The sequence below is a fragment of the Marmota flaviventris genome, chromosome 3 (genome assembly GCF_047511675.1).
Source record: "Marmota flaviventris isolate mMarFla1 chromosome 3, mMarFla1.hap1, whole genome shotgun sequence".
Taxonomy (NCBI): domain Eukaryota; kingdom Metazoa; phylum Chordata; class Mammalia; order Rodentia; family Sciuridae; genus Marmota; species Marmota flaviventris.
This window is the reverse complement of record NC_092500.1, coordinates 94,834,500-94,862,329: the sequence shown is the minus strand read 5'-3', so window position 1 is coordinate 94,862,329 and position 27,830 is coordinate 94,834,500. Positions and strand designations below refer to the sequence as shown.

The 27,830-nt window shown below is 37.1% G+C and overlaps 2 protein-coding genes across 2 annotated transcripts; one reads left to right on the top strand and one right to left on the bottom strand.

The window, feature by feature from the left end:
* Positions 1 to 2,286: 2,286 nt before the first annotated feature.
* On the top strand, positions 2,287 to 2,955 carry H2aj (H2A.J histone). Its single transcript, XM_027955963.3, has one exon. The coding sequence runs from the start codon at positions 2,395 to 2,397 to the stop codon at positions 2,782 to 2,784; it is 390 nt and encodes a 129-aa protein (XP_027811764.1). The 5' UTR covers positions 2,287 to 2,394; the 3' UTR covers positions 2,785 to 2,955.
* Positions 2,956 to 15,436: 12,481 nt separating this feature from the next.
* On the bottom strand, positions 15,437 to 27,830 carry Wbp11 (WW domain binding protein 11). Its single transcript, XM_071610123.1, has 13 exons — positions 27,470 to 27,830; positions 26,581 to 26,669; positions 25,619 to 25,733; positions 25,185 to 25,216; positions 24,534 to 24,627; positions 23,762 to 23,958; positions 22,368 to 22,501; positions 22,003 to 22,202; positions 21,159 to 21,350; positions 19,365 to 19,466; positions 18,715 to 19,008; positions 17,621 to 17,803; positions 15,437 to 16,481 (listed from the first exon to the last, which is right to left on the bottom strand). The coding sequence occupies exons 3-13, from the start codon at positions 25,680 to 25,682 to the stop codon at positions 16,048 to 16,050; spliced, it is 1,926 nt and encodes a 641-aa protein (XP_071466224.1). The 5' UTR covers positions 25,683 to 25,733; positions 26,581 to 26,669; positions 27,470 to 27,830; the 3' UTR covers positions 15,437 to 16,047.

The following is a 27,830-nucleotide window of genomic DNA, read 5'->3' as shown; positions in this document are numbered from 1 at the left end:
CTTAAAAGCACTACTGCACGGTCAAACTAAAAGAGGAGCAGTGAGCAGGTCTGAGTCACGGTTGGAGTTTATATTTCCTTGTAGCGGACCTGTTTGAAGACCTCAGGGAAGTGGGAGGGGCTCCAGGCCCCGCCTTTGGAGCTTTCTTTTAATCACTGCCATTTTAGAAAAGTAGTTAGCAAAATAAAGCCGATTTCCTTTTGTTTGCTTTTTTTAATTTTAAAAAATATTTTTGAAAAATTTGCCATGAATTTGAAGACGGATTCACAGTCTTATATTTGAAGGTTTAAACAATATAAGATAATAGAATTTGTATTGCCCTTTCTCACCGCTTAGATAAAAAGCAGACGGAATTCTATGCTTGCTTGTTCTCTGACTGACTCTCCCTTCTTCTCAGCTCCGGCTAATTCTGTGGTTTATTTGTTTATTGTTTTCCAAACGGAATGCTTATGCTTATGATACCATAAGCTTATGCTTATGAACTAGTGAAAATAAGTAAAACTAGAAACACTTTACATCTTATAGCAATTACTTTACAGATACTCATGTTATCTTTTTAAAAATGCTACAGTGAAAATATTTTAATGGTTCTCTCTCTCTCTCTCTTTAAAAGATGAATTAAAAGAGACTTGAGAACACTCCTTGTATGATTGGGAAAAATCCTGAGTGGTCAAACTAAACAACGTGATTGTAAAGCCTTGACTCAAGTTAGAATTCTCTTACTAAAATAAAAGAAAAGGAATGTCCACAGTAATTTTTTAAAATTTTGTTAAAAATTTCCCATGATACAGGCAAAAATTTATGCTAGTTTACAGAATGCATTCCAGGAACATCTTGTTGAATCTGCATAGATGTGTATATGTTTTAATTTAGTACACAGTTATTGGATGCTCACTGATGTATTTAAACTTCGAAACACTTTGAGATGGGTATAGAGCTTAAATAACTATGAAAGCTAAGTAAGTGGTAAAACCAGGATTTGGAGGTGGCAGTCTGGTGCAGGATGACAGCCTCAACCTTGACAATATACTTGTTTCTCAGTTTCAAAAACATTGTGTCTGCCAATAAGGTACATATACATAAATACAAGTAAACATTATCTCAACGAAATAAAAATATTTAGTAGGACAATGAATAGTCAAATTTATTTCACTTTTAAATGGATGCTAAAATCCACATAAATTTTATTTTGATATACAAGTGTTTAATTTTACAAAGCCATGTAATTGTAAAATGTAACAAATGTTAAGGTAAATGAAAGTACCTTAATAATTAGTAGAAAGTAATTTGTAATGAAAACAAAAACAAAAACCCACCCTTACTTTGTTTCAAATGTTATTGTCTGAGATTGGGTAGATAAGAGTAAGTTATTGTCATTCTTTCTTTAGTCCCCGGAGTTCATCAAGACTTGAGCCCAGATGTTGTGACCTACAGAAAGCAAGCCAAGGCCAAGACTTGAAGCCTCGGCAACCGAACTGTGCTTGCAGTCTCTCGCATGGAATCCAGTGGCTCTTTTCCTATTCCACTAGTACAGAAAGCACTTCTGTCTTGTCTATCACTCTTGGTATCAGAGCCTCAGAAGGGTAAGACTGGCTGCCTGTGAGTGGCAGAACTTTGAGGGAAGACCAGTGTCCACTGGTTTAATTAGGAAGGTTCATGTGTCCAACTACTAACAAAGCCTCTTTTGGAGCCAGCCCCCCAGACTGTTGGGTAAAAGGAAGCAAGGTGCTGGTATAATGGAAGAGGCAACCTACCCTGTACTGGGCAGGCAGAATTCTGCTAGAGTCTGTGATTTCGCTGCAGGATTAGTGTTGTCACAAGCACGGGCTTTGGAGTCAGATGAAAACTTAAAATGCTGAATTATTACACGAGAAAATCCACCTAGAGAACACAGGAACTTGACATCTTTTGGATTCTTTTTGTTTCCAGTCGTATTATTTAGGTGATGGGAATTGAACCCAGGGCCTTGTGCATGCGAGGCAAACACTCTACTAACTAAGCTATATCCCCAGACTAAGTTATCTTATTTATTAAGGGTTTCTTTTCCTGGGAGCAAGCGTGAATGTTGAAAACTCAGCATCCACTGAGCATATTCAGGCCCGCTGCAGCGGTGCATTCAGGCCCCGGGGTATTCGTATGAGCGGCTATGTAAATGAGGACTAGAAGTTTGCGCTTCTGATTGGAGGGAATCGGCGCAGGCGTTTCCTTTGCTAGCGTTCTAGTTGGGCGCGGACTCGGTCCGTCACTGGCCAGCAGAGCCGCGGCGCCCAATAGGAAGGCGTTGCCTAGTGGCCACCGAGAGTTTCTAGAGGCAGTTCGGTGTGGTAGGCTGCATTCCCATACCGATCCTGCTGGTGTGATTTCCTTCACTGGAGTTTCAGGCGAGAAGTGAACATGTCCGGTCGTGGAAAGCAGGGTGGGAAAGTGCGGGCAAAAGCCAAATCCCGCTCCTCCCGCGCGGGCCTGCAGTTCCCGGTGGGCCGAGTGCATAGACTACTGCGCAAAGGTAACTACGCGGAGCGAGTAGGCGCTGGGGCGCCCGTGTACCTGGCGGCGGTGTTGGAGTACCTGACGGCCGAGATCCTGGAGTTGGCTGGCAACGCAGCGCGTGACAATAAGAAGACTAGGATAATCCCTCGCCACCTGCAGCTGGCCATCCGCAACGACGAGGAACTAAACAAGCTGCTGGGGAAAGTGACCATCGCTCAGGGCGGCGTCCTGCCCAACATCCAGGCTGTGTTGCTGCCCAAGAAGACCGAGAGTCAGAAGGTGAAGAGCAAGTGACCCTGACGCCACCATGGGAAAGCTGACTTCCCCAGCAAAGGCTCTTTCCAGAGCGGTCCCGCAGTGTTTTTGATTGTGCTGAATGTCATGGAGGGCCAGTACGATCTAGCGGGGAGAGGGGCAGTGAGGAGCCCGCCGGAGTCGGGAGCCAATAAAGTCGGTGAAAATCCAGTAGTCGAGAGAGCTGTGTAGTCGCGGGACCTACCGGATGGCCGGGGTAGGGGGTGGGGGCGCGACCGGAAACCTCTGGATCAGGTACTGGTCAGTCCGCTTGAGCCCCTCCGAAGGCTCTGATCCGCAGATAGATCCCCCTTGAGGCGTTGAGGGAGGATGAGGGAAACCAAGAGGGTTCCAGTGGTCTGGAGATGGCAGGGTTGGGATCGCCCCTACTTGCATGAAGGCAAAGGAGAGGCGGACTAGGTGCGGTGCGGCCTACTCTGGCATTTTACTTCCCGTTTCCAAGGCTTCAGCCGTTTGTGAGCGGTCAAGACTAAGCTATAAGGAGAATCATGGGGCTGAGCTGGTTTCGGTTAGGAAGTTGTTTCTGGACATAATTTTCAAAAGGTGGAGTAACTTCTCTTTGAAGTGTGGCCCTGGTGACACGGTATCAATTTAAGATTCTTTCTTAATAGCTCTTATGTTTTTCATGTTCTGGATGTCAAATATCACAACCTAGCACCCTTATGTTCTCGTTTCTTTAAAATGAAGGAAACATTCAGTAATTTGTGTAATACAGAAGTATGAGTCATGAGGGTGGTAATGTTTTCCTGACACGTTGCATAACAGTGGAATCTTTAATCTGGATTTAGAAATGCTTACAAGCTTTTAAAATTATTTTCTCAAATGTTGGCTTCTTAGTGGTCTTGTCTCCATGTTATGCTCTTTGGGAAATGACTTGACTTTGCTCAATTACAAAACAAAACAAAACCCTTGCTTTTAAGGATTACACTTACTCAACAAATAACTTACTTAAAATTCCTGTTCTCCATGAAGTAATGACCCCAGTCCAGTAACCCTGTAGGAATTGTGATTCTTACTGGCTCAGCATTACTTTAATAAATAAGCAAGGAAAGGTAAGGCCACAGGATTTAAATACAGGGAAAAACACATTGCAGGCTGAGACTCAACACTTAAAAGTTCAACATTAGTAATTCTCTTCTGTTCTTGGGTTGACCTTCCATTTCATCCTTCTGAGCAAGCTTCATACTGGCCCACAGGACTCACAAAAAAGATCCCACCTTAGATTTCACATTTATAGATTCATCTTTTCTGTGAGAGTTGAAGTAGTCCTGTGGGGAGGGTGGGTGGTAAGAAATGGGATAGCAGTGACTGGCCCATTTTCCCTCCTGGACTATTTCATCCCCAATCCTTATTGAACATCTGTGCCATTCTGTGTACTAAGTGATGAGGGTACAGCTATCAATGAGGTCAACCAGACTTATACTCTCTTGGAACTCCCTTCCTCCCCACCCTCCTTGGTACGAAGGACAAGATAAGAAACAAATAAATAATATTATAGATGAGCTTTGGTTAGTACTTGTGTCTTTTGCTGTTTGTTGAGTGGATATTGGAATTACTTTTCCCCTGTGGTCATCTTTGAGTTGTACAAAGATGTCACATGCACATTTTAGGAGGCAGTTATTGCCTCCTAATACCTGAGAAATAGATTCCAATGGCACCATGAGTTGTTCCAGGATTTCCAGCTGTTGACTCTACTCCTTACCTTCCTTTCAAAGGATTTCCTCATATGTAAAATAGTCATGATACCTGTTTTGAGGATCAAGACTGTCTACTTACTGTAATGTGCTATATATTAGTTACTTAAATTGAAAGAAGTACCATTTCCTATAAAGGTGGGTTTCCACTTACAGAATAAGTTATAGATAAGCATGCTACTAGTATTAAAAAAACAAAAAAACCCAGCACAAACTGAATTGTCAGAATTAATTCTCAGTGATACCACTTGGGGGCAGTGAAGCAAAAAAATTATGTAATTTTATACACACACACACACACACACACACACACATATACACATGCACAATCAACCCTCTATTCATGGATGGGTTTCCACATCTATTGATTCAGTCAAATGAGGATAGAAGATATTTAGAAAAAAAAAAATCTCTACTGAACATAAAGACTTTTTTTCTTGTCAACATTCCCTAAACAATGTAACAACTACATTATATTGAGTACTATAAGTAATCTTAAATGCTTTAAATTATACAGGAGGATGTGAATATGTTAAAGGGACTTGGAAGATCTGCAGACATGGGTATTCAAAGGGGGTCCTGAAAGTAAACACCTATGGATATTGGAGAGCAACTATATAATATATATAAATAATATCAATTATTTGTGAATGTATATCAGTTTTTTTGACATTTGAGTTGAATTTCCTCAAGATTTGATATGAGGCATCTTAGAGATCTTTACCAAATTATGAAGAAATAAGGATAAAGGCCATCAAGACATTTATAAGAAAAAAACCACTCTGCCTTTGCCTGTGATGATTCATAGCAATCTGTCTAACCCTGTTACCCAAAAAGCAAGATTAAAATACAAAATTGTAACTGCCCTCATCTCCACCCAACTTTCAGAGATTCTTAGGATCCTCTTAAATACTTTTCCAGCCTCAAAATTAAATTAACTCCTCAACATTTCTATTTTTGAGAGTTTTTTTAATTGAACAATTTACTAGCAGTTAAAAAGTCATACCTTCTTGCAAAGTCAGTTCAGCCTGTGTTACTTGATGAACAAACCATAGTTCTTGAAGTTAATTTAAAAGGCAATAATTTTTCAAGCATGAAACTATATGGAAGAAGACTTAGGACATCAACTGATGAGAATGGATTCAGGTTTTTAATAGATATACAATGCATAGTTTTATTTGCACACATACTCTTTCCTGCAGAGACAAACCCTCAGTGTGGCAGGTTGTGACTTGGCCGAGATTTATTTAGTCTCTGTTTTTCCTGCAGAGCCAGTCTTGACTTTATGTCCCTTAGAACTGGCCAGTTTAGTTTTGTCTGCCCAGAATCTAAAGGTCTAGTTCATCCCATAGTTGGTGATGACTGGCACACTGAATGCAAATTCTTCCCAAAGCCCCTTGAAGTGGTGGAAAAGTCGAATACCATAGTGTTTAAGAACTCAAGCTCTTTAGAATGAGACATAGGTTCAGATCTCCTCTGTCCTTTACTAGTTATCCAACTTTGGAAACATTACTCAATCTCTTTAAACCTTACTTTTAATCTATAAAATGGATATAATAATAGTTCACTTCAAGGGGATTTGGGAAAGATTTGGTGAGATGTGAATGAGGACACTAAATTTGCCATATAGAAATGTGCCAAATGCATAATAGCTATTCTTATTTACATATGAAACTGGATTTGAAATGAGTAGCAGTATTTATGGAATCTCTGGAAACAGTTAAATAGACATTTAACAATCCTGTGACTTTTTTGATAGCAAACTAAAAATAAACATTTTTAGTGTCTGTTGTACTAATTACAGAACATTCACAGTTTATAACAGAAAAGAGTAAGAAATGGTTAAAGCTTGTGAACCTGAATTTATTTTTTCCCTGAAGACAAAGAGTTAATGGCTTATAAAGTGCACCTACTCAGATTAAAAATGTAAACTGAGCAATATTAATGTGTTACATCTATGGTTGGTAACCATCTTTCAAGAAATTTACTGTTGTAGAAACACATTAAAAAAGAATGTAATGATATAACCAGCTACACATAAAGAGAGGGAGATACTAGGGTGTTACAGGTGCCTGTGTTAGCCTAGTAGCAACACTAGCAGGTGGGGAGAGTGGCATCTGAACTAGATCTAGGTGTAAGTTAATCTGAGAAGTGGCTGTGCACAAAGCTACAGGGGTCAAAAGACAAAACTGGCAGTTGTCTTGTGTGTGAGCATGTTGCTGGGGTTTAAACCCAGAGCTTTGTACATTGTAGGCAAGTGCTCTATTACTGAGCTCTACTACTACCACAGCCCTGGCATCTGTATTTGAATTTGAATCTAAGAATAAGTTTGACTAAAAATGGCTAGAGTAGATAAATCATCCAGGAGGAATGTACAAATGTATAAATGAATGTATGGAAAATAGCCACAGCCAACAGGGGGTTGGGAGGTCTAAAAGATTTAGTGGATTGGCAGAGGAAGGAAGGGGAGAAGACATGGCTGACAACCAGGACAGAAAATGTCAAGAGATAGAGCTGTTTTTTCATAATTTGGATTTCTGTACTCCACGCCACCTCCTAGTGCTTACACTTTCTCATATAATTAGAAAATAGTCTTTTAAAAGTTACTAGTTTTCCACACATAGAACATGCTGACAAACGAGCTGCCTCACTTTACTAATTGAATTGGAATAGAGATGAATTTTTTCCCTTTACATTTTTATATTACATACAGAAATATGAAGGATCCATGGCAACAGTGAAATGTGAAAAATGTCTTTTTAAAAAGTCAAGAAGAGGGATTGAGGGTGTAGCTCAATGGTAGAACTCTTGCTTAGCATGTGCAAGGCCCTGATTTCAACACTCAGCACCAAAAATAAATAGTCAAGAAGAATATTGGTAAGAACATCTTTGATATTCTTTATTATCATTCAGTTGAATATAATTTTTACATATGTTTTCATTTTAAGGGAGTTTTAAAAGTTGGTAACTTACTAATTCATAAAAAACAATGTAGGCATTTTAGAATGTTGAGAACATGAAAAATTTGATGCTGACAAACCATTGTTTTCTAAAATCAGGTAAATGATGAGCTTCCTGAGAGAGGGAAATGGAGAACAAGAGGAACAACACACAAAGAAGAATAAGAAACACAACCAGCCTCGGGCAGATATGAAATTATCACTGCAAACTTCTCTCTATCAGGAGAGGAAAGAAAGTTTAGTTGTGGAAAATCAGATTTTTATATATACATATATGAAAGAGAATTATAGCACATTTGGAAAGTAATTTGTATCCTTGATACTCTTATCAAGCTGTGTAATTTAAAAAGCCAGCACTGCTTAACCTGAAAGTATAGATTCAAAGCCAGGATGAACCTTACACTCAACAAAATTACCTTTTTTTTTAAACAAGCAAAACAAAACAAAACAAATCTGTTCATGGGGAGTTGATTCAGTTTCTGTTTCAAAGTCCTTCTCAAACGAACTGTTCTTCTTTTTCCCAAGCAGTCACTACAATTCCACAATATCCCTCATCAAGTTGAACCTATTAGGTAAGTGTACAAATCAGCATCATAGTGAGAAAGCACAAAGGAAATGCATTGGCTTGGAAGAGACATAGTTTTATTGTGATGAGTGAGACAAATGCAGTGTTCTGCAAAGATGCATAACTTCTAACCCCCAGAGCTGGATTAAGGCAGTCAGCATCAATTATGGGGCCAGGTAGTCAAAGACAAAACTAAATAGACCAGTTCTCAGGGGCAGAAAGACAGGGCTCAGGAAGAAGTCTTTTGTTTGTTTGTGTTTGTTTTTGTTTTGAATCAGATTTGGAAATGGGGCCTAAGCAAAATTTATCCCAAGGTCTGGAGCCCTTCTGAACTTCTTAGCCCTTGAATATAGATCACAAATGGATTTATTAAACCTATATCAATCTTTCTCCCTAAAAATGTTCCTTTTTGTAGACATCACTAAATATTAGCTGTAGAAGTAGGGAATATAAGACTAAAAGTGATTTTACAAAGAATACAAATCTAATTAGATAATTTAAAAAAAATCTGGGCTGGGGGCTGTAGCTAAGTGGTAGAGCATTTGCCTAACATGAATGAGAACGTGGGTTCAATCCCCAGTACTGGAAAAATAAATCCAAGAGATATTCTTCCAGAGGGAAACAAAACAATACTGAGGCACTTTAGCCAATATATAATGAACACACCTTCCAGCCAGGAACAGGTGCACCTCATGCAGATAAAATTGTAAGCAGTCTTATGTGAATACACTTATTTGAGTTAAGTCCTGGTCCAGATAAGAAGCACATTAGCTGAACCTGAGGTTTTGTTGATGTCCTTCAATCAAAGATTACTGGGAACACACCTGTAGTTGTACAAATTGTGTTTATTGCTCTTTGCCCAAGGGAGAACACACATTGTAGAGAAATATGGGATCTTTGAGTAAGAGAATATTAGGATTATTCTAGGATTTGGATTTGGGTTGGTTGATTTGGGGACTTTGCTCAGGATTGCCAGTTGTCAGGAAATAGGGTGTAGGGAAAGCTGTATTGTGTGGAATGAAGTGAAGCTAAGCTATAATTGATAAATATGCTAATGCAGCACAGCATTAGTGTATTTATCGATTGTGGTTTGAATAATTCTTACCTTTTTTATGTTCAGACATGGTCTTGTTTTTGTTTTGATTTTTCAAGGTCACTTAGTGGGCTTTTCTGGTGTTGATATTTTATGAAACTGTTTATGTTCTGTAGAACATCAAAGTGAGCTATGCTGAGCCAGCTCTTAGCAACACCAAGGTCTGGATGATAGTCCAGGCCAGCTGCTATCTGTCATGGGCTGCTTTTCCTTTCTCAGTAGCTAAAGAAATAATGTGATACCCAGAAAAGGAATTTCTCAGCAATGGAAGTAGACCAAGACATCTCAAAGCAAATGTTGGCAGTGTCCAAGCACCCTGCAACTGTCTGAGTATTTTAGTACCACATTTACATACTTTAAATATCCAAATCTTCTAACAACACCCCCAGTTTTCATGTTCATCAAGGAACATTCTATCTTGAATTTATCTTTTTATGTATGCTTTAATAGAGGATAAGATTTTTCTGGTTTCTTTAACATTGTATTCCATTTATTCCTAGTAATCAATCATGTCTTATATTTGCATTTGTATATACTTATTTAATTATATATATTTAAATTTATGTATAAGTACCATGACCATGACCTCACTTTCCCTTCCTTCTTGCATTCTACCTCCCCTCCCACGGCCCAAATGGAAGACAAATGATAAGAAAGTCCAATGATGTAATCACTATAATTTAGCCTCTTGGGACCTTAGAGAGGGGTGGAAAAGTGTACAGAGGGGATTTAGAAGGGCTGACTTCCAAGTTGTCTGAATAAAATGTGAGTTGGTACCCCCTGCCATGGGAGAAGAGTGTTGCTAGACCTTTCATAGCATGAAAAGTTAGCTCCTTTACAAAACCTTGTTGTACAGTGTATCGTCACAAGAACAACCAGGACAGATGGAATCCCTGTGTTCCTGAAGCTTTCACAAGAGCAGTCCTTAAGCAATGAATACATGTTTAGTTTCCAGCCTGTTCTGCCTTCTTCCTGTGCACCACTCACCACCCATACAAAACTACCTCTCGTCTTTTCCAGTTATAGGGAATGGAGATAATAGAAATCACATTAGCTCCTCTTTGCTTCAGCCCATTGACCGTCCCAGGCAGACTTAATCTAACTGCAGGGAAGTCTGGAAAATGTAGAAGAGTAGATTAATTTGCTGAGTACCATCGGCTCTGTCATCATTCATTTGAGCATTATCATTATTTTTTTTTTTTTTACTTCCTAGTTCTTAGTGTTTTCTTTCTTTCTTTTTTCCTTCTGTTGAACAAACTTGTAACTTGGAGCCTGCCAGTCAACTGGGGTTCTCTTGAGACTTTTTGAGAGGAAAAGTGACACAAAAAGAGTTTGTATTATTAGCCAGTAGACATAAGCTAGCAGTATCTAAGCCCCTACAAGGAACTTAAAAAACATTCCGTTTGCCCAGTCTGGTGGTACATACCTGTAATCCCAGCTGCTCAGGATGTTGAGACAGGAAGATCAGAAGTTCAAAGCCAGCCTGGGCAACTTAGACTCTATTTCAAAATTAAATAAAAATGGCTGGGGGGTGTAGCTTAGTGGTGGAGCACTCCTCTAGCAAGTGTGAGGTCCTGGAATTGATTCCCAGAACCACACACACACAAACTTAAAAAGTATTATATATATATATATATATATGTATGTGTATTAGCTAGTATGTCTATATTAGCTTTTATATATATACATACATATATACATATATATACAAATGTATGTATATGTGTGTGTGTTTATATATAAAACCTCCATCAAGCCAAGATGAAAATGTTATTCTCATTTAAAAAAATATTCAGTTTGTTTTTGCTGAAGAATCTGTGGTAAGAGGTTTATAAGAAGGTTACAAGAGTGGAGGTAAAGAACTCTGATTGGGCTGGGGATGTGGCTCACGCGGTAGCGCGCTCGCCTGGTGTGCGTGCGGCCCGGGTTCCATCCTCAGTACCACCTACAAAGATGTTGTGTCCACCAAATACTAAAAAATAAATATTAAAATTCTCTCTCATTCTCTCTTTAAAAAAAAAAGAACTCTGATTTGTTCTTATGTTCATATATTCCTATGTGCCAGTCATGAATTTATTACCTCTGGGCTCCAGATCGAAGCCTCAGAACGCTCTGAGATAACCATGAAATTCCTTCAGGCATTTTGCATTATAATAAGGATGATGTTTTCTCAGTATAGGGCACTGGAGGGGCATTGCAAGAGGAAAGGTGTTTTGCCATGAAGACATGGAATAAAGCAGACCATCTACTTACAGTGTGGTTTCCTGCAATGAAAGCAGCTTAGTGACAGATACTTTATACAACTGACAAAGTCCCAAATATTTACCATCTGGCCCTTCAGAGAAAGTTTGTTGATCCTTGCTCTATTCTATTAGTAGAAACAAACAAAAATAAAAAATTCCCCTAACCACATGCATCTATTTAAATAACTGTTGTTCTACTAATTTTTCTTCATAAATGTTGTATTTTCATGATATTCTTTATTTTCTTAAAAATGAACATATATCTCATGAAAAAACTTTTGAGTACAAATGTGAGTTTTAAAATACCTCTGCCTTTGATCTGGGTTGTTCAATAATAAAAACAATCTTGGGAAACATTGGATTTGTACTTGGTGTGTATTTTGCTTCCCTTCTCACTTAAGAAAGCCAACAAACATTTTTTTAAGGTATGATTTTCTCTGCAGTAAGTTGCTAGGTACATTGTTCTTTTTTTCTTCTAGAAAAAAAAGTTTAGCCTTTATAGAAATACTATATATGGCCTTTTCTTTTGTGGGTGATGTGTTTTATAAAGCCCAACAGAATTTTAGAGCTACACCTTTGTTTTCCCCCTTTCTGTGTGAATCTGGCTTTCACCTTCCTTTTTTCTTTGCCTCATTCTCCATCTTATTGGGATCAAGTTTGCTGAGTGAAGTAATAATGAACAGTGTGGTTATTTCTGTTCTTCCTTGTGTTCTACATTTTTTCTGAGGTTCTATGAATATAAATGCTATTGTTTTCTTCATGAAATATTAAATGAAATTAAAATATTTTATATATATAATTTTTAGAGTATTAATTCTCCTGCATATTTACCTCTTACAAATGGGGTATAACTCCTATTGGATTCGTCATAATAAATTACAATCACAACACTTCTTTTTAAACTTAAAATGTCAAAATGTCTAATGTGGGCAAGTATAGGATAACATGTCAAGGAAAAATTTGGGATTCATGATCTTCTCTTTGCAGACTTCTGAAAGAAAGAAAAAAAAAAACACCAAAAAACCAAAAAGTTTTCTCTATTTGGTTGAAGCATCATTAGACCAATACTATATATTTGATATTCTTAAACTTATAGCAAAAATGTTTCCATTTGCTTTAAATTTAACACATCAAAGTTATAGAGAAAATGAGTGTCTTCACCAGCATGTGGCATGTATTGCTGTCAATCCTTTTCCCAAAATTATTATAACATAGTTCTTTAAAAAATTAACTTTGAAAAGTACAGTATTCAAAGTTTTAGACACAGACCTTGAAATTTACTCCCTGAAATTTCCCCAGGTCATTAAGGTCATCTCCTGATACACCGTTCACCACTGAGTTTCTGGTGCCTTGCTCCCAGTAGTTTCTCCTGTGGAATTAACTTTATACTTTGGCTCATGCCCACCTCAGGTACCTCATTCCATCAATTACCCTTTCATAATTTCTCCCTCTCTACTGGCTATTGCCTCCCTGCAAAGTGTGTTGAATAAGCAATACCCTTCCATTTGCAAAACCCCATCCTTCCCCTTTTGGTCTCTGTCCTCTTTCCTTCATAGATAAACTATAAGCCCCTGGCAGAGAGAACTTAAGTGGGCAGACAGTTATTTTGGCCTCATAAAAGTTCCAACTCCAATTTTTGTCAAAGGTTCTTATTTCTGAGGTTATAACTGGCACTCTCCCCAACTCATTCATACCTTCCTGAACCTAGGACCTAGATATGTAAAAATTATGTGTGGCTCTGCTTGGTGACAAATTTGAGTCCCAGAAGTCATGTCATTAGGCTCATCCTCCCAATAATTTCTGATTTAGATATTATAACTCCTAATTTGAGTCAGATATAAAGCAGGTGTGCAGTGTGAAGGATGTGGTGACTGACTGTGGTATCTAATGGTCTGAAGAAATTACTTGGGTACAATAAAAAACAATTTAAAAATATTTTTAAATAACCCTTCTGGCTATAAATAAATAAGAAGCTATTTTAAAAAGTGGCACAAACTAGAAAATACAAGTTCAAGAATGAAAACTAAACAGTACCTTGAATAACATCTAGGGCTGTCTGCTGCTGCTTTATGCCATGGCAGTTATTATTGTGGGATCCTTAATTCACATTTTACAGCTCAGGAGAGTAAAAGTCATTTCAAAATGACTTTAAGGGGCAATTATTGTGTAACAAATCAGTGATTTGTTAAGGAAACAGTACCAAGTCTACCCACATACCTGAGCAAATATTTGTATCCAGCTTCTATTTCATAGCAGTGATCTAATCAGATCAAACACTTGTGAAATCACAATATAAATTATGACCATAACAAAAGTTTACCCAGAATTAGAACTGTTGATTCTACTTCCCTGCAGATGCAGTTTACAAACTAAATTTGTAGGATTTTTACCACTAAAATGATTTTGAAAAAACTTGCAAGATATTAGGTAATATCTTTAAAATGCCAAATGCTTCCCTACATTACTTGAAACAGAAATCTCTCCCAGATATATAAATTTCAAGCAAGGTTATCTGTCCTTAAGCACACACCAATCACAGGACTGAAGAAGTTCAGATTTCAGGGATTGCTTCAGAAAATCTAAAATAACTCCCAAATTAACAAGTAAATTAGGAGACTATCCTACCCTCTGGGCACACGTGAAATGTAGTCTTTGAATCATCTCTACACAGACTCTAGCATACTGTTTTTCCTGGCAGCAGAGCAATAAAACTTTTTTATCTCAAAAAAAGTTTCAAGCAAGAACATTATAAAAATACCGTAAACACAGACCAAATTGTTAATGCTGAAATGTAATTACACTTGATAATTGTGTTGAATTCTTCCATCTAAATGATCAAAGATTCAATTCACCTGCTGACCTATATTACACTAAAAAACCCTAAATGGTCTATTAATTACTTCAGCAGGATTTGCTTAATCTGAAAGAACAAATAACTTCTAGGTGAAGCCAGACATACAAAAGATTTCAGAATAAAAACCTAAAAATCTGGTGCTGGGGATGTAGCTCAGTAGCAGAGAGCTCTTCTGGCATGCATGGGGCGCTGGGTTCGATCCTCAGAACCACATAAAAAAAATAAAGGCATTGTGTCCACATACAACTAAAAAATATTTTTAAAAAAACAACCTAAAAATCTGTCAAGAGAAATCAGCTATGATAAAATAATAGCCTTATTTTATCACTGCATTACCTTTTAGGATACTACCAATCTTTGATGGTATGGGATTTGCACAAAAAGTCATTTAAGATACAGTGAAGTAAGGTGGATTTAGCCTAAACACAATCCATACATTGGGTATGTCGATATGGACGTAACAGTGGTATGGACATAAGTAAATAATATAAGGAGCAGCAGCCCCCGACAACCGGGCCACTGGATAAATCATGAACACTTTTCAAGTTGCAACACTCTCAAATGTGAAATAGTAAAAATACCTGAGTCATCTCCCAGGATTACTGGGTATATAAAAAGTATTTTGTAAAAATAAAATATCAATGCTAATTAATAGTGTTAAGCATTCTAATTAATGTTTTAATCTAAAAACACATACACTTCATCATTCAAAACAGGAAATAGTAACCCTTTCTGATTTTCTAATAGCTTAGAAGTGGCTTAAAATGGCCTTTGCTGGCCAGGCAAGGTAGCCTGTAATTCCAGTGGCTCAGGTAGCTGAGGCAGGAGTTCAAAGCCAGCCTCACTAACAGCAAAGTGCTAAGCAACTCAGTGAGACCCTGTCTCTAAATAAAATACAAAACAGGGCTGGAGATGTGGCTCAGTGGTAGAGTGCCCCTGGATTCAATTCCTGGTACAAAAAAAAAAAAAAAGCAATAAAAGGTGAGTCATACTATTTGTAATAAATACCCCTCAATTTTTCTAAAGCCAATATGATACTCTTGAAGAAAAACTTTTTTCTTTAGCCCCTAAACTTTTAAAATTACTTTTTGCCATGATTTCAATAAGATTCTTATTCTGTACCTGAAACAATAGTTCCTTAAACTCAAGTTTTAAATACTTTTTTTTTTCCCTGCCCATAAAACTAATATTGTTTAAACATTACTATTAACACAGAAATACCTTGGTGTAGAACATTTATTTTATTTTTTTTCCATGAAACACTCAAAGTTCAGATCAGTGGGAAATAATTTTAATCAAAGAATTGTACATTTTCTTCCCACATATCCTGCTTTGTATTAGGAAATGACATTGTGATCCATTTCACTACAAGTAAAATTATTACAAAATATTTACAGGAAAATATTAAAAATAACTCAAACACAAAAGGCAAGATGAAATAAACTGGGTTTTCAGAAATCTCTACTCCAGTGCCCACAGCACACAAGAAGAGAGTCAAAACAATAAGTAACTAAGATTCCCCTGATCACAAATTTCCAAAGAACTGGAGAAGGGGAAGAAACTGGACGAAGATGGTAGTGTGAAAGGAAATGGATGTTAGCAGCACTGCTGCAATAGCCAATCTATTCTGAGTGAAATACCCTCTTATGTGCAGTAAATTACCCTCTTATGTGCAGTAAATTCTGAACAAGGCTGTATTTTAAGATTTTTCCTTGAACTGAAATTAGAAAATACCCTGACAGTGGAAGTAGCTCTTTCACCTAAGTTTAATAAGAGCCTCTTGCTCCACGAACCACTGTAGTGAACAGAAGCCTGTTCTGACATCAAAAGCTGTCACAGCAGCCCTTCCATTTCTTTCATGAAAGCTTCATAAACATCATCCTTAGTTTGTACTGAGACAGGGACAGAAGGACCAGATTTGGGGGCTGCTTTGGCAAGAGGCACAGCAGAATCATCCTCTGACTTTCTTTGGGGAGTAGCAGTAGCCCCTTTATTCTCCCGACGTACCCTCAGTGCAGTGGGCACAAATCGAGTAATCTCTGCCTTGGGATTAGTGATCTGTGGCTTGGCACTGATGGTTGCTGTGGCTTTCTTCTCAATGGTGGCTGCACTTGTATCATCCGCCTTGGGTCGCTGAATCAAGTTGGGTGGGGCACTCAACACCCCCGGATTCGGCAAGGGAGCCGGTGGGAAAAGCCCAGGTGGGGCAGGTCCAAGTGGAGGCACCAAAGGTGGGCGCATCATGCCAGGGCGAGGTGGAGGGATACCTAAAACAACAAAACAAACAGGATGAACACAAGAACCAATATAATTTAAATGCTATTAAGGACGATTAAACACAGGTGGATTAAAATTTTTTTGAAACAGATAACAATTTACTGAAAATAAGCTCAACTCATACTATCCATTATTTGAAAGTTAGGAATATATTCTGATAGTAAAGAATAAAACAACTTTCACTTTCAGTCTGTGCCCCTGTACTTATACTATTTTTTTTTTTTTTTTCCTAATTAATGATCTACTTGAAAATATTGAGCAAAATTGATTATACCAACTGGTTCCAAAGTCTACTTCAAATCTGATGGCCCAGATGCTATTCTGGCTATGTGGTGCATATGGCCAAGGTCAGGGGCTGCTGTTCCTTGCATTATTTACTTAAAAGGCAACTTAAGTGGGAAGGGAATAAAAATATGACTCAGGCTTTTAAATGGACATGGAATGATAGAATGTTACTAATCAAATTCCATTACCATTAAAAAGAACTCAAGTCCTACTGATGGTTTAGACATAAAATGGTCATACCAAAACCTGCAGATTTTAACTTTTTTCAAATACCACTTTTAAGATTGAATATATTGCACCATATTTTATCAAATTTAAGATACTATTGATTATATAAACTCATAATTTTCTATCTACTACTAAGAAAGAAATTAAAAGCCTAAGCTGAACTGTTCAAAAGGAGACTTTTATATTAAACTAGAATATTCAGGGTAGTAAACAAAACAAAAATCAAACCACACCCAAAACAAAAAAAATTTGCCACATAATACAAGCCCACAAGGAAATCTGCAGGTATAATTCTGCTGCTGGGTAGAGGGAGGGGAAAAAAATCTTCCCTGTGATTTCAAGCTTCAAGTTTGTACTCATGCAGACACATGGAACAACATCATAATTATAGCTATAATCAAAAAGTAGAAAAATCTCAAATAGAAAATCTAAAGTGGTCTTTGGCTGAGATAAATCCCTCAAGTGATAGGCCGAAGCAAATGCAAATACCCATGGGAAGAACTCTACTTCAATCTAGGGAAATAACAACTGCAATATAGTGAAATGTGACAATATATCTAGAAGCAAATAAAATTTACAGTAGAATGTTTTTGTTATAGAAAACTGAAAGCTTCACCTGGAGGTGCAGGGGGAGGTAGCCTTGGTGGGGGTCCCCGTGGAGGAGGGCCAGGAGGCAGACCAGGAGGTGGACCTGGGGGAGGGCCAGGGGGTCGGCCTGGTGGTGGTCCTGGAGGTAAAAGTCGTGGTAAAGGCCCTCGAAGTCCTGGCATTCCAGGAGGTCTCAAAAATGGAGGAGCCCCTGAAAAGAGAAAAATGATAAATTAATGTCAAACATTACATGAAGTAATAATTGTGGTATAAAGGCAACTCAAATATTGTTTGACTTATCACTTTAACTCCAAATTAGAAAACTTACAAAGCTCACTGAAAATATGTGGAAACATAATTCATTCAACAAATACATATACAAGGCATCAGAAAAAAGGTTAGATTTGTTATGGATCATTATTTTCATTTCCCAACACCGCCAAAAAAAGTAGTCAGAGCTCTGCTGGGCTGGAAATATAAGATACAAAGCAAGATGCTTTACAAACCGTATAAAATTCAATAAGATATAGACAGAGACCACTGAGGATGATGTGAGATAAGTTATTTTGTTTTATACTAATCAGAAAAAGGTTAGCTCTATTTAAGACAACTTAATTGACTGTAGAATGAAGAACTAAGATTCTTAATAGACAAGAAGTTCTCTATATTGTTCCAAGTCTTATACATTTAAGCCAACACTTGGTAGACTAATTACTTTATCTCTATGAAATAACTATAATTAAAAAACCTATAATTTAGTAATTCATAACCTAAGAAGAAAATGAGATAGCACTAACTGTGCCCCAGTCCCACCTGCTATCAATTTGGAATTAGGTCACTATATGTTATAAAAATACTAAAGAAAGCACAGTTACAAGTTTGTGCTGTCAAAATAAGAACCTTGAAAAAGGAAGGGCTCTAATAAAAACAGGTGGTTGTTAAAAAACAGTTGCAAAAAACACTTTAGAAATGAGCAAGCATTTATCCTTTGCAAATCCTTCATACCATAAGAGAATTCCATTAAGAGGAAACAAGAAAACATCAATATTAATGATGTACTTTTTTTTTAATAATTCCATTTTAACCTCATTAAATACTTATTCACGTCATTTAAGTGCTTACCTGGAGGTGGTCCAGGAGGAAGGCCCGTGGGTGGCCCAGGAGGTCGTAAAGGTGGAGCAGGTGGTGGTCCAAGAGGAGGTGGTCCTGGCATGGGAGGTGCTTGTATCTGAGAAGGAGGAACAGACTGCGGGGGAGCCTGCTGCTGTGAAGAAGCAGTAGAAGTGCCATCAGAATGAGGGTCCTCTTTATGCTGTTTTTGTGATTGTTTTTCTGCTTCAGAATCATCAGAATCATCTTCATCATCATCCTCTGAAAATTCCTCTACTTCCCGTCCTTCCTCTGGGATTTCCTGACCTGAAAGAAATTTTTAAAACACATTTTTATTGTTTGCAGCCTAGAGAATGACAATGACTGAATAAATATGTTCTTAAAATTAACAACCAAATAGTCTTCTTTAATAAACTACTTAGATGTGGAAGAATAATAGTCTTCTGCTCATCCATGCTGGTTTGAGGACAAGACAGAGCCCAATCATTTAACAATAATGTAACTTGGGGCAGCCTACCTAATGCCTTCAAACCTTAAATTTTTCTGAAGGATAAATTTACTATTTACTTCAGAGTTGCTGAGATATTAAATAGAAAAATGCACACAAAGCAAATGCATAAGAAAATGCCAAAAGGTGATTCACCTTTCCTTCCCTGCCTTACCTGCCATTCGAAGCATCATGGCTTGAAGAGGAGTCAGCTCCTTCATGTTCTTCTTTTTCTTCCTTGATTTTCCAGGCATATCTGCAAATCGTACACTCAGACCTAATGGACAAGGGAGGGTGGGAGTGAGGTGCATAGGGATCAATAATACATTCGGTAAATGTTCACCATGTAATAAACATCATGTAACGTTCTACATTTGACTGTAATCCATCACTTGTCAGGATATAAGTGCACAGAGATATCTATACTAAAGACAGTAAATGAAATGCTAATTGGTGGTTAATATATAATGGTGCTATAATGATTTAAGATTCATAAAATTTTAAAAATTAAAGAATACTATCAACATCTTATCAGTAAAACTGAATATCCAGACAAAATACATTTATTTTCTATAATAATATAAATTAATATATCCAAGTCATGGAGCTAGCATAATCTTGATAACAATACTAACCTATTGGTCAACATAACATACAAGCAAATGAATCCAGAAAAGTTTTACAAGAAAAATACATCATAAGCAAGCAGGGTTGGTCCCAGAAATTGAAGATGATTTAACAGTATAAAAGCTAGTAACTGAATTCACTACAATAAACAACTTAAAAAGAAACAAATGAAAAACCACCTTGCCACTCCAATAGATGCTTAAAAAATATGACCAAAAAAAGGGAGAAAAACAAAAAACAATTTAAAAAAATACTTAAACTAGAAAACAGAATTCTTGACAAAGGCTATCCACTAGACATTGTTATACATCATACTTAAGGGTACACTAGTAGCAGCATTTTGAGTTGGTAAACATTTGAGGAGGATCATGAAAGCAGGGCTTTAGTTTGTTTATCCTGTATCCCTAGTGACTAGAAAAATGCCTTGCTTATATAAAAACTCAGTAAAAATTAGCTGATAAGAGTACCAAATCATAGTTGGGATAGCTACTTTCATAACATGTGCTAATGAACATATATAAGAAAAAAACAGTTGGCAGAAAAAGAGAAAAAAATGGGAGCAGCTATGGTTGTAATTGTTTTCTACTTTCTAGTACTAATTCCCACCTAAGAATCTTTCCACCTAAGAATCTTCTTATTTTCCAATGTCAGGTGTATCACTTTTTCACTAGATTTTCCACTTGTAATTGTGATTTTTCAGAAACAGCAGGAGAAAAAATTGTCATCATTATAATATTAGCATTGTATACTAACACTGTTAAGAACACTGTGCTATAGGCTACAAAAACAATTCCATAAAAGTAGCTCCAAAACTAATGAGGTTTGATAGAACTAGTATATTTTATGCATTGCTCAGTACCTATTATAATAAAATTTTCTTGACAAAAAACATACATTATGTTTTGATAAAATATGGTTCTTGATTCTACTTACAAATGTACCTGAATTATAATTATGATCCTGGTTCATGTAAGATACCATGAACATAGAAAATTCAAAGGGATTCCAAAACAGACATGTCAAAAATTTTCAAAATATTTATATAGGTAGGGGTAAAGCTATAATCTCAGATACTAGGAGGCTGAGGCAAGGAGGATCACAAGTTCAAAGCTAGCCAAAGCAATTTAGTTAAGACCCTGACTCAAAAATTAAAAAGCGCTAAGGCTGTGTAATTCAGTGGTAGAGTTCCTTGGTTTCAATCCCTAACACTACCACCAAAAAGTGCATGTGCATGTACGGAGTGGGGATGGGGGTGTAAAAATGAATATAACTTGATGATCTTAGGAACTTTAGCTGTGTGCCATTTATTGATCAATAATATAGACTGTTCATCTGTACATACCTGACTTTTTTTCTTCATTATTGTCTCTCTCACTATCATCACGGTGCACAAATTCATCCCCCTCACTTTCTCCATCCGATCTGTCAGTGTCACTGTCGTCACTACTGTCATCGTGCTTATCCTGATCCATGTCCTCAGGATAGCCATCATCTTCACTAGTACTGGACACATCATCATCATGACCCCGTTGAGCTGAAAAGGGAAAAAAGCAAGCAACAAGTACCATGATTAGATGTCTACTACATGGTCCCAGAAATGCAGAAAATTATGCTATGTACTTCAGAATATAATTTAATTGCTTAGATAAAAATTCTGCATATAATCTCAGTCATTCATACAGTCTGACATTATTCTTATTAGGTAACAGTTTTCAATACTTCTTATTTTTGGTCATTTAAGTTTTTTTTTTAAAGGTTCAAATTTGAAAATACATCCTATTTAGAATCAATCATGCTTATATAACTACACAATCAGTGATTATCAGTGATTATACAATGATGCTCAAAACTGATGACAATACAGCTGAAAGGGAAATAGGTATTGTTAGAGTGTGACATCTCAGGTTGGGGGTATAACTCAGTTGGCAGAGTGCTTGCCTTGCATGTATAAGGCCCTGAGTTCAATCCCTAGCACAAATACACAAAAAGGAAGAGTGGAACCTCTTTAGATATAGTATGATGCCTTTATTTGGATAGATCCTATGATTTAACCATCTGAACACACATTGGCATGTAGATAGAACTTAAGGGTTCTAAGAGTGGTCAACAACATGTTAAATACGGACAGCATGAAACACAATGGTGAAAAAGTCATAGGAGTTAAAGAACAGTTAGTCACTCCTTACCAAGTTCTGGACTATACAACATGTCTTCATCTCGCCTACGAGGAGGAAGATCTAGAGCAAAGCCCACTTTACGGCCATACATCTGCATGACTTGGGGAGGAGGTGGACCAGGTGGAGGGCCAGGAGGTTTTCTGCCAGGGGGCAAACGTGGAACACCATGTCCAAGAAGAGGAAGGATAGAAACTGCACGAGTTGGGGGTCTGTAAGGAAAATTTGGTAGTATCACAAAATGGAATTCACTCTTAATCAAACAATACACTGCTGACACCCACATCATCTTTTATTTCTCACTGCATGAATTTTGGCATTCCACACTCAAATGGTGCTTTTAATAGATGCTCTGTTTATGGTAACTGCTTCCATACCCATAGGCTGAGGTCTTCTTTAGGATGGAGGGTGGCTGGGCACCAGGAAGTGGAATGTCCTGGATCAAGATGTTGGAAGGAGCATGCGGCATATCTGGCAAAGGAATACTCTCTACTTCCACATGCTGAGCATTCTGAAACAGAAAATTCCAATAGTAGAAGAGGAAACTAATCCACAAATTCAATATCAAAATTTCATGTCTGCTGTTTCATAGCCTCAATTGTTTTCCAACTTCAATAAATATCATGAAAAAAACAAGAACCAAAAGCTTCAGTATTTCCAAAGCTTGTGTTAAAGAACTCAAATATTGGGCTAGCGTTGTAGCTTAGTGACACAGTGTTTGCCTAGCTTGTGTGAGGAACTGGGTTTGATTCTCAGCACCACATAAAAGATAAAGGTACTGTGTCCACCTACAACTAAAAAAAAAAATTAAAAGAACTGAAGTATTTTATCTCTTTCTCTGAAAGAACACAAAGTTGGTGGCTTTTTTTTTTCTCCCCCTTTATTATCAGCTAATTATTTATGGATATGAAATAGCTGCTGTTTAGAGAAGTTCAACTGTTCAAACTAACAGGGAAAATAGCGTAACAAAGCTACCCTATTTAATATTCTAGACAATAATATATGTCAATTAGCAAGTGGTATATACCCAGTGGTAGAGCTTGGGTTCTAAACTTAGTTTGGCTTTGTTGAGTTTCTACCCTATATTATCTGTAGGTAACCATGTTGCCTTAAGTTGCCTTATCTGCAAAAAAATGAAGCCCCCAAAACCTAACTTTACAAAAATTATACCATTTAGTCCCACCTCCCAATTTTAAAAGTAAAATTTACAATGAAAGGTACAAATTCAATAAGATTTGACAAATGCATATGTTTCATACTCCTTTCTGATCAATCTCAAACTCCATCCTATGGCAAACAAGGTGAACACTGTTTTTCCTCCATAGATTAGTATTGCCCGTGCTAGAATTTCATACAAATGAAATAATAACTATAAAAGAACCTCATCATGCTTTTGAAATTTATCCAGGTTCTTTTAAAAAACTTTCTTTATCCTGGGTTATTCTGTGTATTAGTAGATCATTCCTTTTTGTTGCTAAGTAAAAATTCCAATATTGCTAAGTATATTCCATTGTATATTAGAGTTTGATTATTCATTTTCATTATTTATGGACCTAGTCTATTTCCAGTTTTTGGCTATTATTGTGTTGGCAAGCAAATTGATTTCTATAAACATAAGAGGATTAGATTTTCTGGCTCAAAAAGTAAGTTTATGTTTAGTTTTGTAAGAAACTAATATGAAGATGTTTAAAAATGATTAATTCTCCCTCTAACATTTTAGATCAAACTTCAGTACAATATTTTAGCTTCTTCCTCCAGAGAAATTGATTACCTTGACAGCATCAAAATATTGGCTAAGTTGAGCCCTCTTCTGTTCATATTCTACTTCTAGCTTTCTCAATTCTTTGTAAATATCTGGATTCTCTTTTTCATAAAGTCGCAGAATACGTTCAAAAGTTTCACGCAGCTTTTTACGTTTGTCTTTCAGTACTTTCTCATTTAACTGTGGTTGTTGCACTGGGTTAAACTCTGGAAGAAAAAAAGATTGTAAATCATAAACAAAGGGTTATATCATTTAGGTATTCATAGATTTGGGACATGAACCCATCATAAGTTGAGGAGCATCTTATTGCTCTTCCACATTCTTACCGATTGGTCAACTATCCTTTGAATATTCTTATTGAAAAAAGGGGAAACTGCCTTATATTCATAATTGCTTATATTTAGATTTTATACGGTTAATTGCCAACATTAAAAACCAAATGTCACAGACAATAAAACTCCAAGGTGATTTCATAAACCAGATTTGTCTTCTCTTGAAAAATTAGCTGGTCCAACTGGACTTTTGTTACTGTATAACCACAATTAGCTTAAGCTAAACAATGGCTACCCTCTTGTTTTTAAGATATGGTATCTCCAGTTTGCAACAGTCCCTACTCCATCTCTCCATATCATCTCCCCAACACTAAAACTAAATCTGTGTTAAATGACATCATGCCGTTCTGTTTTTCTTAGGCTTATGCTGCTTTACTCATTACCTGCTTTTCTGTGTGTATCAGACAACTGTAGCTGCTATAAAATCTTGACTTTTTATAAATTCTTACCCATTTCATCCAATTTCTCCATGTCCCGGATAATCTGTTTGGGGTCTTTCATCTTCAAAACTGCAGCTCGTACCATCATACGCTGTTTTTTGTTCTTAGAAAAACAAAAGAAAAGCAGAATGTTAAGAAACTGAACATTCATGAGTTTTTATTTCAAGAATCCATTTAAACAGAATTTAAAATTTCTCCTTGTTTTCTGATCACTTGTTTCAATCGCCAGATACAAAGCTATTTTTTTTGCTCTCAAAAATGTCAAGACTTTAGTAAAAAAGTTGTGCTTTTTAAGACAAATACTGCTTTTAACTTTGTGAGATCTTCAGTAGTTACTTAACAGAAAGACTTTTCTTAAAACAAATGTTGCAGCTTAATCAAAAAAATCATAGGAAAAAGCTTTGCAAGATTATGGTACCAAAAAAAGAACTACTGTCAAAAACATTAATAAAATAAACAATGACATCATAAATAATCATGAATTTATCTGCAAAGTTTACTACCAATAAACAAATCTTGGTTAGTAAATTTTATGGTTTTTATCAAAAGCATAAAGCATTTTTTTCTGGCAAGAAACTGGAAATGTTATTCTGAAATTTACTAATCTCAAAAGATGTGCCAAAAATCACTTATAGCTTCAAGATGCTTCTGAAGTCATACCTTTTTTAATTCTCTCTTCCGGGCTTCCTTTCCTTAAAAGGGAAAGAGGGAGAGAAGATACAATTTTTAAATCTTGTTGAGAAAAGCTCGCTAATCATGGCAACCCCAAATTTCAGGACATTAAGTTTCTTAGAAAACAATTATGAATCTTAACAAAAAGTTACCATAAATACTAAATAAGAGCTGGTAAAACCTAATTGGTTCAAAACTCCGAATACACAAAGTCTTAAGCCAATTCTACTTTGTCAAGTCAATATGGATAGAAATTTATTGGCAAATTTAAAGTTTTAATCATGTGCCCACAAGAACTAGATGATTTCATACAATTTCCTCCTCCTATCACTCATCTTATAATTAAGTCACAATGAAACAGGTTCCTTATTAACTGCAATTTTTAATATCCTCTACTTCATTCCACACTGATAGACACTTACGGGCTTGGTCTGTAGGGTTCATAAATTTTCCACTCTTGGTGGATGATGTTGATCTCCGTCCCATGTTGACAATATGTATGGTTCACTTATTCATTAAAAAAAAAAATAAACAAACCTGTAAAGACAAAGAAATAGATTACTTTTCCTATACTGATAACATTTCTTCCTTTTTAGTGTTCCTATCTCTGGAAAGAAACTTCCCTTTGATCATGAATTTTGTGAGACTGTGATCTTTTCTTAGTTTTGACTTTAGTACCCAAGAAAGATGGCCTCAACTTTCTTGACCACAAAAAAATTACATCTCTATTATTCTTTAGAAAGATAACAAGTCTGAAGATTACTTTATCATTAACTCATTAACATTTTCTGTATAAATAACAACACTGTCAATTGAAAAAAAAAATCAACTAGAAATGTGCTAACAACATGACACAAATCACAAACAAAAGCTGTCACATTCTTCCTTTATTTACATGTAGGGTAAAAGAATAAAAAGGAAAAATGGGGGCAATGAATCTGGGCTTAAAGACAGTATCTTCCCCTTGCCCCTCTCCACATTTTTTCTTGACATATGTGCTATATATTTCCTGAGACATAAAAACTCATTAATTTAGGCCCATTCACTTTAGATTTAATTCTAATCTGAATAGAACTGACTCTCGTAAAAGCTTAAAATATAACCAAAAATGTAAATATCCAAAATCAATATTCTATTATATTAACAGAAATCCCAAAGACTTCTCCGCTGAGATATATGTTTCTTACTGGAATCTACTTGACTCCGGATTTATATTTTTTAAGGTAATTAAAAGTAATAACTGTGTTTAAGGAAAATATTTTTAAAAATTAAAACTTTTTTTTTTTTTTGTACCGGGGATTAACTCAGGGACCTTCAACACTGAGCCACATCTCCAGCTCTATTGTGTATTTTATTTAGAGACAGGATCTGAGTTGCTTAGCACCTCGAGGTTGCTGAGGCTCCTTTTGAACTCACTATCTTCCTGTCTCAGCCTCCTGAGCCGCTGGGATTACAGGGGTGCGCCACTGTGCCCTGCTAAATGAAAACTTTTATTAACATCATTTTTTTCTCTTTTAACCCCCCCCCCCCCCCCCAAAAATGAAGTTTTACTTTGGGAAACTTAGTCTTTCCAAAAATAAAGACTGACAAATTAGCTTTCTTTTTGAAAGTAGACACTTTTTAAAGAGTGGGAAAGGGAAGATCAAAGGGCAAATTTTGGGGCAGATAATAGGATTGATTACCTTCCCTTTGCCCCCTTAAGATTTTGTCAGACCAGTCAATACGTTTCACCAAGTGTTCAACTGCTCCTATTTCTGCTGGATGTTTCACAGTTGTTCCAGCGGCAATTATTTTACCATATTAAGTGTCCCCTTCTCAGAAAAACTGGGGGCCTGGGGAAGGGGCGGGAGAATATAAAATGGATAATGGGGGAACCAGCACAATGGTACAAGTTCTTATATCTTCGAGTACCTTTATCTGTTGTGTTTTCCTTTCTCATTTAAACCTCAGGCCCATATTTTGACCCTCTTCTCCCACAACTGGAACACAGGGCAGATATGAATTACAGAATTTTTACAGAAAATCGTGGAGCCCCAGTCTACACAACTTTTCTGCCTAAAAGCTAAAAGTGGAGGCGATTGAGAAATCAGGCCGAAAAGCCGTGGGGAATTACAAAAAAGTCAAAGAGGCTTCAAGGGACGGGGCCCAGGTCCATCAAAGGAGGCAACAGCAGCAACTGCCGAAACCATAGCGACGGTTGATACTGGACTCGAGGTACAAGACGTCAACCTGAGGCAACCGCTCAACGTGCTTAGGAAGCGGCAATAACCCACCTGGCGAAGTAACCACGTAGCCGCTGGATGCTACCCGACGCCAGGCCCAGGAATCCTCCAGTCTGCTGCTCGGGAGATCCCAACTGGGAAGAGGAAGGGCCGGGTAAAGGGGCCTGGTGTCCCCAAGGCAACCGCGCGGGCCCCAGGAAGGGACCGGAGAGATGAAGAAGCGGAGTAAAGCAATCCCATGTACTCACAGCACTGCTGGGCTCCCAGGACTGCGAGAAGCGGGGAGGGGGCGATTCCGGACCCCTTTCACTTCGTAGGGGCCTTCACCTCTGCCTCTCGGTCAACCACCTAACCACCGCCATCTTGAAACCTCGCGCCCCACCGCCATCCTTACGTCACTTCCTATCCCTCA

What these genes read in the sequence shown, in the direction of transcription:
- Wbp11 (XM_071610123.1), bottom strand. Translation starts at nt 25,682, where the DNA reads ATGGGACGGAGATCAACATCATCCACCAAGAGTGGAAAATTTATGAAC. An exon ending in GAACCCTACAGACCAAGCCC is followed by an intron (nt 25,217 to 25,618) that starts GTAAGTGTCTAT and finishes TTCCCTTTTAAG; the next exon opens with GAAAGGAAGCCCGGAAGAGA. An exon ending in GGAAGAGAGAATTAAAAAAG is followed by an intron (nt 24,628 to 25,184) that starts GTATGACTTCAG and finishes TGTTTTTCTAAG; the next exon opens with AACAAAAAACAGCGTATGAT.
- H2aj (XM_027955963.3), top strand. Translation starts at nt 2,395, where the DNA reads ATGTCCGGTCGTGGAAAGCAGGGTGGGAAAGTGCGGGCAAAAGCCAAA.